Genomic DNA, 12,984 nt, shown 5'->3' on the forward strand with positions numbered 1-12,984 from the left:
ATCTTTACTCCTCTATTTTCTTTATGTCTACTGGAGAATGGGATGGAAAAGGCAGTGGGGAAAATAGAGGGAGGATAGGCAGGATGTTTATGCTGGCAATTTGTAGTTCCTCATAGCATTTCTCAAAATTTTTGGTCTCAAGAACCTCTTCAGTTCTAAAAATTATTGAGGATCCCAAAGAGCTCTTGTTTAAGTGGGTTACATCTATTAACACTTAACACACTGGAAATAAAAATTGAAAAAAAATTTAAACACAAGAATGCATGAGCACACATTCCACTGTCAGAGCAATGATGTCAACACACATCATGCAGCCTGTATTGACACTTGGGAGAGAATGAGAGTGGAAAAGGGAAAAAACATCCCAGTACTATTATGAAAATAGCTCTGACCTCTAGAACCCCTGGCTCACTTTGAGAACACTGCTCTTTCCAACCCTGCTCCTATTAATCCACCTCCTTATCAATCATTGATGATTACTGATGAGTAATTTTTGTATGCATCAATAGCCTGGAGGCAGAAAGAAGGCTAAGAACCAAAGCTGTATAAAGTAATCTCAAAATTCATTAGCATGCCTGCTCATTCACAGTTTAACCCAACACATCAAATTTATTTCCTGCTATTGCCATTTCCTTCATCTCCACCGTAGTCCAACCAAGGCTGGCGTTTCCAAATAGAACAAATCTTTTTCTGCTTCAGTATCTTTGAATATACCATTCCCTCTGCCTGGAAGGAACTTCTCGTATTCATCTTTCAGATCCAGTTCATAGGCTACCTCTTCTATGAAGCTTTCCCTTGGCACATTCCATCCCCAAGTACACTTTTCTCTGTAATTCCACAGCATATTTAGAACTTCTGCGCACTGTGATTACTGTTATATGTCTGTCTCCCCATTAACACTGAGCTACATAAGGGCATACTTGCATCTTACTCATCTTTTTATTTCTAGTACCTCACATATAGTTGGAACCCAAACATATGATTATTCACTTGAAGCCATGTCTTTCAAAGAGTCAATTCAATGCCCATCTCATCTATCCCCAAATATTTGAGACCACAGTACTTGCTCTTTCTTCCAAACTTCTGCAGTACTATATGGATAAGTAAGAAGTGAGAAGAGCCTAAAGGAAACCGTTATTCCTTCCTACAAAAAGACTGGGACTTTGGCTCATAGAATGAAGTCTAACTCCCTAGTCTGACATTCAAGGGCCTTCATCAAGTGGCTCTTCTTTACCTTTTCAATCTTATTTTCTTTTATTCTGCAATACAGACTTATCACTCCTATCATCCAACACAAACACAAACACACACACACACACTCACTCCATTCTATTTTCATCCTTTTTGTTTATACCCTTTCTTCTCCCAGGAATTACATTTTCCTGTTATTTTAAGTTCTATTTTTTCTTAAAAGCTTCCTTCAAGATCCACAACTTCCATGAAACTCTCTGGAACTAAGCCAGACCAAATGAAAATTTCCCCTTTTGGGATATCTAAAGCATTTCAATCTGTTTCCTATAACCTAGTATTTATAGACTATTGTCTTGCATTGTTCTTTAATAATTCCAACAAGTCAAATGCTGCAACTCCCAATAACTCGACAGCTCTTCAGGAGCAGGCATGGTCTGCACTTAAAACATCTGAGTGCCACTATGTACCCGATCTGGTAATATTTCTAATCTTATTCCTTTTGCATCAGCCTGTGCTAGTAAGGAATGAAGGGGCTTAAACACTATTCCCTTTATTTGATTTTCTTCCTAACTGGTCACAATAATCCATCTTATTTTTTTCTAGGGAACATTTTATCTACAGATACAATTCTCAATTTGAAAGTAAAATATGTGCTCTAAGATGCATCTTCTCAGCCAGTTAAAACTTCAAGTTTAAATAAGACACTAAATTTACGGGTAATTCACTCCTGAGTCCTCAATATACTTACTTTGGAAGGGCCCTTCCCTTTTTTGCTCTTTTAAGTGGGATATATCTTATCTTATTCTGGTTGTTATGGAATAGCTCCCTTAACACATTCTGATGTGTGGTTACTGGTAATGTCAAACTAACTACAGCCAACGAAATGAGGCAAGTAAAAATCATGCATAAAATAAAAACAATCTTTGAAAACCAAGAAGTTATGGTAATTAGGTCTCAGACGATCACTTTTCCTTAAATGGAATTTGTCTAAGGGGCAACATCTTCCCTATTACCATTTCCATAAGGATCCATACCGAAATGGAGCAAGCATGAGTTGGAAAACAGACTAAACATAATCATCAAAACTTGCTCCGTGGTATCATGGATTGATGGTAACTTCTGAAGATCATTTTCCCCAATTGTTCACTCTTTGACATAGGTGATAAAGTCAGTATGAAAGAATAACATAGAAAAGTATAGTTTAAAAATAATCAAAGGATAAATACATAAGTGTAAAAAGCTAAAGCTCTAATCTGTTCTTAGAAACAATCATCAGTACACATATGTAAACTAAAAAAGTGCAGTATATTGTATATATGTACTTACATGCAATATAATGTATGTGCAGTCAAACTGTAGTAATTCTACCTAATAAAACTGAAAAAGGAAAAAAAACAAAAACAAAAACCCAAAGGGTTTAGGATGCTCTAAGTCCTTCCAAGTATATCAGCCACAACTGAATGTTGAACTCTAATTAGATCTGAGGTTACCGGCAATTCTTTCTGATGTACATACGGGAATATTCTTTCAACAGGAGTCTCAGAATGAGTTTCATGTAAGAAGAAAAAGGGACTGGCTGATGAATAAGGAAAGAAAAGAAGAAGCCATCAGCTGACACGCAGCAGCTCCCTCACCCGTCTCCCCCCTCCCCAAAACCAGTGGTTAATAGAAAGCTGCAGAATGTACCTTCCAGGCCAGAAGCAAAACATTGAGGATGGCCAGCAAAGGGCAGGGGCCGTTCTCATTTTGGGTGATGATGGGTGTGTTCTCCTCCTTCCACTGGATCCACTTAATGTGATAGACAGACTGTCCCGGGAAACGTTCCTTGGAGGCCGCCAGCACCTGAGCCGCCTCCCCCTCCTCCTCCTCCTCCTCCTCCACGCACAGAGGCACAGCCCCGGGCGGCACCGCCGCGCCCTCCTCTTCCTCGGGGACCCTGTTCTCCGCGCCTTCCTCACTATTGAACTCGGAGCTACTGGGAAAAGAATGCAGGTTAGAGAACGACTCCAGGGAGTCCAGGCTCGGCGATTCCCCAGGAGGGCTCGGGTCGCTGCAACTGCTGCTGAGGCCGCCGCCGCTGCTGGGCTCCTCGGAGCCCGCGGCTGCCGACTCTGCCCGGCAGGTGCCGGCGGGATCCGGGCGGGCGATCGCGTCTCCGGCCGGACCCAACCCATGGCCGGCTTCGGCCTCGGCTGCCTCCGGGGAGGCGGTCACCTTGTGCTGCCCTCTCAGAGGCGCCTTCTGGGCAGCAAGACTCTCCAAATCGTTCTCCTTCAAGTCCAAGCCCGGGAAGGAGCTGCAGGGTGCGAGAACCTGAAGAGAGCCGGAGGGGGAAACCGAGTCCGAGAGGCTCCTCCCGGCGGCCGCCGCCCCCTGCCCATTCCCGCCGCTGCTCTCCGCCGCCCATACTCCAGGACCATCCCCAGCAGCGAGCCCGGTCCCCTGTCGCCCTTCCTGCGGAGAACCTGTCCCTGGCGCTGGCCCAGCGGCCACCTCGTGTTGTAGCGGCTGCAAGCTCTCGGGGCTGCTCTCCATAACCAGCCGCCAGCCCCTCGCTCTAAATAGACCGCCGCGGGTTCTCTTCAGACAGCGCCTCGGACGCCATGACAGCGGCACTGGCAGCTACAGGGCCCTTGCGCGGCCTCGGCCAGGCACGTCACGGGGGAGGGCCCCGGCAGCGCGCGCGCGCGCGCGCCGCCGCGCTGTCCGCCAGTCCTGGGCGTGCCTGCGCGTGCCTGCACGCCGCGGGAGAGGGAGAACCTCTCAGAGGCCTCCCAAGCGGCCCCGCCCCTCCCGCGCGCCCGCGCGCTCCGGCTCGCGCTCGGAAGGCGAGGCGTGGAGGGCGTGGCCAGGAGGGAGTGGCCAGGAGAAAAACATCCTCTCATTATGTGGCCGGAAGTTGAACTCTGGGGCAGCTAGACCGCGCGCGGCTTCTTTAAAGGCGAGGCGGGTGGCGGACAGCTCGGGTGTGACCCTTCAGAGCTGGGTCGTTTGTGGTTCAGTCTTGGGCTCGGGGATGGAGAGTTGGCAGTGGTTGTAGTGTTTGGAAAGGAGGTCGTCCCTGAAGGGCTCAGGAGATTTGTTTTCCCAGCTTGTATTGTGGAAAATTGAAGGAATGTCTTACGAGATGCAGATTTTAAAGGCTGGAATCCACTCGAGATGTTTGGATTACTACACTGCACAAATTCCACTCTCCCTCGGTTTTGGCTGAGAAACACTGTGCTCCCCACCAGCTACTGGTGAAAACGTTTGCCCTACATGAGGCGTCAGTGCGGTTGTGGATATTGGCCTGCGCAGCAAAAAAAAAGTGGGTAATTTGGGCCAATCATAATAAATCAGTTTGTGCTTGCATTAGCCAAGACCTTGCGGTTCTGTTAACTTGGCCTCACTTTGCACGGAGTGAGAAGTGCCTGTTCCTGGAAAAGTGACTTTTCTATTGAGAATCTACTCTTCTGAAGGCCATTCAGTTTTCAGAGAAGGCAGAGTAGGCGGGACGTAAAAGGAGATTAGGGTAGTATTCTGACCTGTTCCAGACAAGGGTTTTTGTTTGTTTGTCTTTCAGCATTTTCTAGGGTCGGGGGATACAAAATTTGACAAGACAGGTCTTCCTTGGTATTCATACATATAAATTCCTGATACCTAGTAGAATGTATTTTTTGGTGGAGTTTTTCTAGGTTTTTTTTGTTTTATTTGTTTTTTGTACCTCTTGGTTAGAGGAGGTAGACAAAATTACTAAGTAGTGTTTCATTCCCTCATTTAACACATTTCAGTACCCAGTACATTGCTGGATACTGTTTGGCACTGGAGATGATGTGGTGAATGAGAGAAATGGTTCATATCTTCATGAGGTTTACTGTCTAGTGGTTTTTTTCTTATTGCTACATTTTAAATATTTGCTTGGTAAGTACCGTTTCCTGACAATGCAGAAGATGGAGGTCATCTTTAATATTTGCTTGGGAAGTACCGTTTCCTGACAATGCAGAAAATGGAGCTCATGTAAATATTTGCCTGGGAAGTACCTTTTCCTGACAATACAGAAGATAAAGCTCCTTTCATCTTTTTACAATGGAACAATATTATATTTATCCAACTCTTGGAAAAGAGGGAAGTTAGAAAAGATAATAGAAAGCTTCTTCAGAAATACTGAATTTAGGAGTTCTGTGTGGTTTTGGTCTCCATGTCAATCTGTAAGCAATAAATAGTATTGTTCAAATTAGAATTTTTCCTGAAAAAGAATGGCAAATGTTAACAGATTAAAATATATGTTGCTGGATTAATATGTTGCTGGGTTAATAATTTGACAGTATTTAAGACTGTTAAGTACAAATGAGAATATTATAGATTTCAGGGAATTCAGAATTTAGCATTTTTCCTTGATTATAAAAAGGAAATTTGTAAAGGTGTATTACATGAATAAATTGAATGAATGAATCATTTACAGTCCAGAAGCCATAGTAGAACCAAAAATCATGAAAGATGCATCTCAAATAATGGCCTTTTACCATCTTCCAAAAATTCTTTACTTAGATAAACCTTCGTGCTCTGGTAGTTTTTATTGGTATATGTTTTAAATGCTCACATGCATAATTTAATAACTTATTTATAACAGAGAGAAATAAACTAATTTTTCTTTTCACGTCAGCAATTGTATAGGTCAAATATATATATTTATTTAAGTTTGTGAAAATGTACATAGTATTTTTCTAAGGGTGGTGGGGAGTGGCATCTAGGGAGAAGTGTCAGTAGTCAATAAACTGAAAAATGTCTCATTCTCTCTTTGCTTATTTGCATCTTTAGTTAAATGTGAGGTAAAGCGTACCATGTTAAAACAAGATGGTTACTATCCAAAATTTTTTCATTATTTTTCAAAGTTACGGCTGTAATAGTCGTAAAAATCAGTAAACAAAGCAGTTCCTTGCTCTATCCGTCCACACTGAAGCAGTCTCAGCTCCGAGGTATCTTTAGCTCTTTATCCAGTATTACTGAGTAACATGATTACATTCCGATTTCTTCATTTGGGAATTGCAGATATTGTTTATTAATTTATCACATGAATAAACATGAATTTTATTGATGAATTACATGATGAGGATTTAGTTCTTTTCTCACATACCATTCTTCCTCCTCTTGCTCCAATCTCCCAATTATGTCAAAATTTTTTATTGAAGTACTCAAAATGTAAGCATTAGAGAATAATAAATATATATATTATTCACCACTAAAACAGGTATTTTAATGTGGTTGTGATTACTTTTTTTGTAAAAATTTTGTTTTTCCTGGAATTAACAATTGCATCATCATTTTGTTCATTTGCTTAACTCTTCACCTACCACTAATTCAACCAGACTAACCAGGACAACCAACCATATAAAGTTACTTCTCAGACCCATTTTAATCTTGGGTGCATCTCTTCTGGAACACTCACTTCTCTTGCTCTGATCTGGACTTGCGTTTTATAGGCCAGCTGGACAGCTTCACCCTGGAATTTCTCTTCACTTAGGAATTCCTTCTTCCTCTCTTCTATGTGGATTCCTTTCTTTCTTGGATCTTCTGTCTTCCTCTTTCCTTGATTTGGTGAAACATGCTTAGCTTCCTGAGAAAGTGCATAGGAAGCACATTTTTATAGATCATGCTTGTCTGAAAATAGTTAGACCTTTTTTTTCCCTGTACATTTTATAGTTTGGCTGGATGTAAAACATTGGAGATGCTTTTTCTCCATTTTAAAGTCATTGATCAATGGTCTTCTAGCTTCCAGGTGATTCTAGAGTAGTCTTATACTATTAGACTCCAGAACCTTTGTATATAACTTATTTCTTCTCCCTGAAGTTTATTTGATCTTCTCTTTCTTCTTGGTGTTCTGACATTTCAGTATTTGATAGACCCTTGAGTGGGTCTCACTTTATTCATTGTGCTGGGTACGTGGTGACCACATTCAATGTAGAAACCTGTGTCCTTCAGTTCTGAAAAATTACTTATTTCATTTCCTTTGTAATTCTTATCTTTTCTCTAATTTTATATATCTTTTTGGCCTACTTTCTAAGAGATTTCCTCAAATTTATTTTTCAGTTCTTTTTAATGCATTGTTTATTGACACTATTATCTATTTATTGTCCAAGAGCTCTTCCTAGTTCCTTTATATTGTTTGATGGCATCCTGACCTTTCATCTCTTAGAATATTGATCATAATTTTTAATATATCCTTTATATTTTTCAAAGGATATCTCAACCATATGCTGTAAAATAGTATACTTAATAGGGAGTTATTGATAGTGCCAGAGAGTGAGATATGGGGGATACAAGTGTAAAACACTGGTTTTTACTCTTCAGGAGAGCAAAATCTGTTGTGGGAAATAAGACATTTACTTGAATTGATCATTGAGAATATAAGTTAATTAATAATTAATACTAATGGAGTGGTATAAGTAATAACTTAAAGAAATTCAGATAAGAAAAAAAACCCTCTTAATGTGAGATAATTAAGGAGGAATTAAGCTATACTCTCCAATTCAAATCACAGGCTGATTATTACCTCAGGCTTAAGAAATCCAAAAAATACATTTCTAACTCTTAAAATGATTAATTATTCTTTTAAAATTCTCTTTTTCATAGTTGACTCATTGCTTTTCTAGCTACCAGGACAGAAAAGTTGATGCTATCTTTGCATTTTACCCTAATTTATTTACTGACTATTATCTCATCTACCAAGTCTTGCCAGTATTATACACACCTTTCCTATTTCATCATCGGTAGCCGCTCCCTATGTGAATCCTTATCACCTTACTAGGAGAGTATAGAGCATTCTAATTATTCCCCAGCCTATAGTTTTGTCTTCCTCACCTTATCCTTATAGCATAAATCTATAAGAGCTACAATTCAAACATTTTGATTTTGTTTTATTGATGGTTCTACTAAAAACAATGTGTTGGGTTTTTTTTTCTTATCCAACTGAATCAAAATTGGCCTTGAGCAGAATATTACACAGGTATGGGACATATATGCCATTACTCCTCTTCTCTTAGCTTTCTGCTCAAGATAGGGTAATAAAATTCTAAGTTAAAATTAAGAGTTTGCATATAACTCAAATTGCCCTGGCTCTAGCCCTCCACTGACTATGCAGAAACTCCAGCCTCCTGTAAAGTACATCCCCTGTTTAATTATTTCTGAGAGCCCCCATGAGGAGTCCCACACCTGTTCAGAAACAGATCCAATCCTATGATATTCTACCAGGTGCTGCTCCTACTCCATGCTGTTTCACCAGATGCTAGTCTGTCCTGGTGGTGGTAAAGATACATGATGGTGAATAGAGGGAAATGACCTTCTCTTTCCTTTTATTGTAGCTCTAATATGCCACAATATTTTTTTTCTTTTGTTTCTGGCTTTTTTTTTCTTACTAATTCTTATTTTTTATTGAAGCATAATCAATTTACAATGTTAGTTTCATGTGTACAGCAAAGTGATTCAGTTATACATATACATACATACATATGTATTTTTTCAGTTTCTTTTCCATTACGGCTCATTACAAGAAAGTGAATATAGTTCCCTGTGCTATACAGTAGGACCTTGTTGTTTATCTATTTTATATATAGAACCGAGTATCTGTTCATCCCAAACTCTTAATCTATCCCTCCCCCACCTTTCTCCTCTGTTTACCATAGTTTGTTTTCTATTTCCGTGAATCCGTTTCTGGTTTGTAAATAAAATTTGCATTTATTTTTTTAACTCCACATGTAAGTGACACTGTATGATATTTTTTTTTTCTTTCCTTCTTTTTTTTTTTTTTTTTTTGCAGGGGGGAGGTAATTAGGTTTACTTATTTATTTGATTTCTCAGTGGCGGTACTGGGTATTGAACCCAGGACCTCAGACATTCTAGGCATGTGCTCTACCACTCGAGCTACACCCTCCCCCCTGATATTTTTCTTTCTCTGCCTGACTTACTTCACTTAATATGATAATATGATAATCTCTAGGTCCATCCAAGGAAGCAAATGGCATTACTTCCTTCCTTTTTATGGCTGAGTATTATTCAATTGTATGTATGCATGTATATGTGTGTGTGTGTGTGTATGTATATATCACATCTTCTTTATCCATTTATCTGCCAATGGACATTTAAGTTGTTTCCATGTCTTGGCTATTGTAAACAGTGCTAATGTGAACACTGGGGTGCATGTGTCTAGTCCTGGCTCCTTCTGAGAAACATATTTGTAATATGCCACAATATTAATGAAGCAGTTTCCTCAGTTTCACTTATGTAGTCCTTTTTAAAAGTGGGACCTAAATATGGGTCCAGGTAGATTTCACCAGGAATGAATCCAAGGAATATATTCCATCACCTTCAACTCAGAATCCCTGTTCCCCTCCTATCACACCAATGGTTAAGTTTGTTTTTTTTTTTAATAGAATCTAGTATAGTTCATGCCTTAGGATTTCTCTCCTCAAACATATTTCTGCCCTGCCAACCCACCTACTTGCCCTGCCAGGTATCTCTCAACTCTAGTTCTCAAAATGTGATTTTGGGATTAGCAGCATTGACATCACCTAAGAACTTATTAAAATGAAAAATATCTAATCCCACTCAGATCTACAGAATCAGGAACTCTGGGTGTAGAGCCCAGCAACACAGAGGTCTGTGTTTTAACAAGAACTTGAGGTGATTCTGATACAGAATAAAGTTTGATAATTACTATTCTAGCACTAGAAGAAGCCTCCCCTCTTCACTCGACTGCAAATAAATAAATCTTGGCAGGAGAAAAAGGTTTCTAAATTTACATCTATTGCCAATGTTATTTTTCTTTATTACTCTCCCAGAACTTTCACACTGCTCCAAAGGTAGTCTTTTGGCCATTTTTTTTATGTCTTCTCCCTTGATATGTATGTATATAAAATCCTGATCCCAAAATGCTTTTTTGTTCTTGTCTTTCCCACATTTTCCCATTTTAGTATCAGTCTCTGTCTCCCAGGCTTAAAACATTCAAGTAGCTTTGTTTTAGTTTCCTCACAGTCAACAAATCCCATTTTTTTTAATATAAAATGTTCAATGTAAATATATAATTTTGCTTTCTTAATACAAAACCAAAACATACTCATTTTAGAAATATTAGAAAAGATATATAAGCAAAGAGAAGAAAATAAAAAACACCATGTTTTTTGTCACACTGTGTGAAGTATTAGAAACAACATTAGTGATGCTTCACTGCACATCTGTCCTTCCCAAGTTTTTCTAGGCACCTGAACACATACGTATTTATGTAAATAAGAATCAGACCATTCCAAACACATTTGTTTTGTTATCAGTATATTTGATATTGCATTAATATCCATCTGCAACATTCCCGGTGAATTAATATTCCATTATATAACTCAACCAATCCCTGTTTCTTGGACATTTCAATCATTTCAATCATTTAACTATTATGAACTTCACTGCAATCAATGTCCTTGTGACTGAGTCTTTATATATGTTCTTATAGTTATATTCTTCAGATAAATTTCCAGAAGGGCAAGTCAATCAGGATTTGACTCTTCCTTCAATATTTTATCCAGGCCTTGCTTTCCATTCTGTCTGCTGTTTTTCCAGGTCAGTGAGTGTGTTGGAGTAAACTAACTGATTTCTCCACAATTTATTTTCCTTCGAGTCCATTGTGTATCTTGCTAGATTAAACAGTGTTTTCATTATTTCCACCTACTGCTGAAAAACCTTTAAAGGCACTTCCATAACCACTAAATACCATGAGTTGGCCTGGCTGTCAAAGCTTTTCTTAATCTTTCTTCATTCTGTTTAACCACCCTTATCAACTACTAAAATGTAGTAACTTTCTCTCTATAAGATTTGGTTTTCTCACTCCACTAATTATATCTATCCAAATCATTGACTCATTTTGTTTTCCTAATTTAAAATGTTCTCTCTCTTCTTAGTTGTCAAAGTCTGTTTAGACCATGTCCAACTTCCCACCTCCACACTCTTCTGTTTTTACTACACTATTTAAAATATAATTACTGAATATCCTCAAGTCTAAGCTTCACTTCTTAATATTTGAAATTTTCTAGATTCAGAATTAAACATGTTTTGAAGATGTAATGCTCTTTTCTTCAAAATCTATTATCGAATTAGTGGTATATCTTACAATTAAGGGTATCTTAGAATCAAGGAAATGTATTCTTTATTATTTTTATATGTTGAAGTATATATATAAATATACATAAAATGAAGTGTATATATATATATATATATATACACACACACACATACATATGCACACATATATAATGTTGACAGTGCCTTTCCAAGAGAACCTGGTATCTTATATTCAATCTATCCCTTATTATGTTTATTTGGAATAGTGATTGCCAAACTTCAGTGTAATTTACTCTCAGGTGGGAAGCCTGTTAAAATGCATATTTCTGGGCTCTATACCTAGGAAGTCTGTTTCAACAGAATTGGAGAAAAACCCAGAAATTTGCAAGTTTTTTTTAAAGTATAGTTGATATATAAGGAATCTGCAGTTTTGACAGGTATCTTAAGTGACTCTGATTCTGGTGTTCTACTGCCCAGTCACTGAGAAAGACTTACCTAGAACAATATCAGATAATAATCATTTGCATTATTGAGAAGTAAAGTTTAGTTGGTATGTTAGTAGGCTTATAGAAAGAATTATGACTCATGACTCTTTGGCTTATAATTACAATAACAAACCTCTGTAATTATGTATTCAGTATCTACAATGTAGTGCTTTGGGGCACAGAAGAGAGTATTAAATATGGCCACATGGAAGCTGCCTAATGTAGCAGAAATTGTGACTAATAGAGACCATAAGACCTGGGACCAGAACCTGGTCTTGACATTGACTAAATTTATAAGCTTGGGTAGGTCAGTTCACCTCTCTTAACTTCAATTTTCACCTTTAGTAAAAGAAAAAAAAAAAAGCAGGGGAAAAATATTAGTATGAATGATTTTGCTATATAGTCTTGTAAGTGATATGGGAACAAGTAGTAAAGGTCTTCAAATATATTATTATTGTCACTGTCCTCAAATAGGTTACAATCTGGTTAGGAAGACAAAACATAAGGTCTATAAGTGAAATAAACAGATGATACCTGAGGCAGTGTATAAGGGCTACTAGGAAGTGCATCCCAGAAAGATGAGAATTAAATAACCAAACCTGGTGGGGGAAGAGTACTGCTTAAGTGGTGGAGTGCACGCTTAGCATGCACAAGGTCCTGGGTTCAATCCCCAGTACCACCTCCAAAAATAAATAAGCCTAATTACCTCCCCTCCCCCCAAAATAACCAAATCAGTATAAAATGAATCAGATTAGCTATTTGTCATCATTCCCTTAGAAGACAGGATTATTTCCAGGTCCTGAAGAAGCAAAAGTAAGTACTAGAAATCAAATCCAAGTCTGAATGGGTGTAAAAATTTGGCCTAATCAATTCTATTATTCCTAAAGAAAGCAAATAATAACAAGGGAGATGATAGTCTGCATGGGGTCTAGAGAAGACCCCAAAACATAAGAGTTTGTCGCAGTATGCTTTGATGCCCTTCTAAGGTGGAGGGCACCTGAACAGGTGGATGACCTGGTACCTGTCTGCTACTTTGTAGATTCTAGTGTGGCATAGTAAGTCGGATGGTTGGGTAAACTAGCCAGTAAAATCATTCCATTAATTTCTTCTGCACTGATGCCTTGCTTACTAAGCTGCTTTCAATTATGACTTAGCCTCTGAAGTATTGAACATAAAAAAGAGAATGCAATGACTTGCTAAAGTGAATATCTAATTTGTAAAATCATAT

General features: G+C 38.6%; 1 protein-coding gene across 3 annotated transcripts in view; it reads right to left on the reverse strand.

Annotated features, from left to right (window-relative positions):
* The window catches only part of MINDY2 (MINDY lysine 48 deubiquitinase 2), a 62,173-nt gene extending 58,335 nt beyond the window's left edge, over positions 1–3,838 (reverse strand). Inside the window, exon 1 of one of the 3 annotated variants that reach the window (XR_004137152.2) lies at positions 2,878–3,838. Coding sequence is in view for 2 of the 3 variants with exons in the window: in XM_031452984.2 (XP_031308844.1) it covers positions 2,878–3,726 (849 nt within the window). In the remaining variant the exon portion in view is untranslated. The remainder of the gene's footprint in view (positions 1–2,877) is intronic. The other 2 variants (XM_031452984.2, XM_031452985.2) reach the window with 2 other exon arrangements.
* Positions 3,839–12,984: the final 9,146 nt, after the last annotated feature.

This window comes from Camelus dromedarius, chromosome 5 (assembly GCF_036321535.1).
Source record: "Camelus dromedarius isolate mCamDro1 chromosome 5, mCamDro1.pat, whole genome shotgun sequence".
In the NCBI taxonomy this organism is placed as follows: Eukaryota; Metazoa; Chordata; class Mammalia; order Artiodactyla; family Camelidae; genus Camelus; species Camelus dromedarius.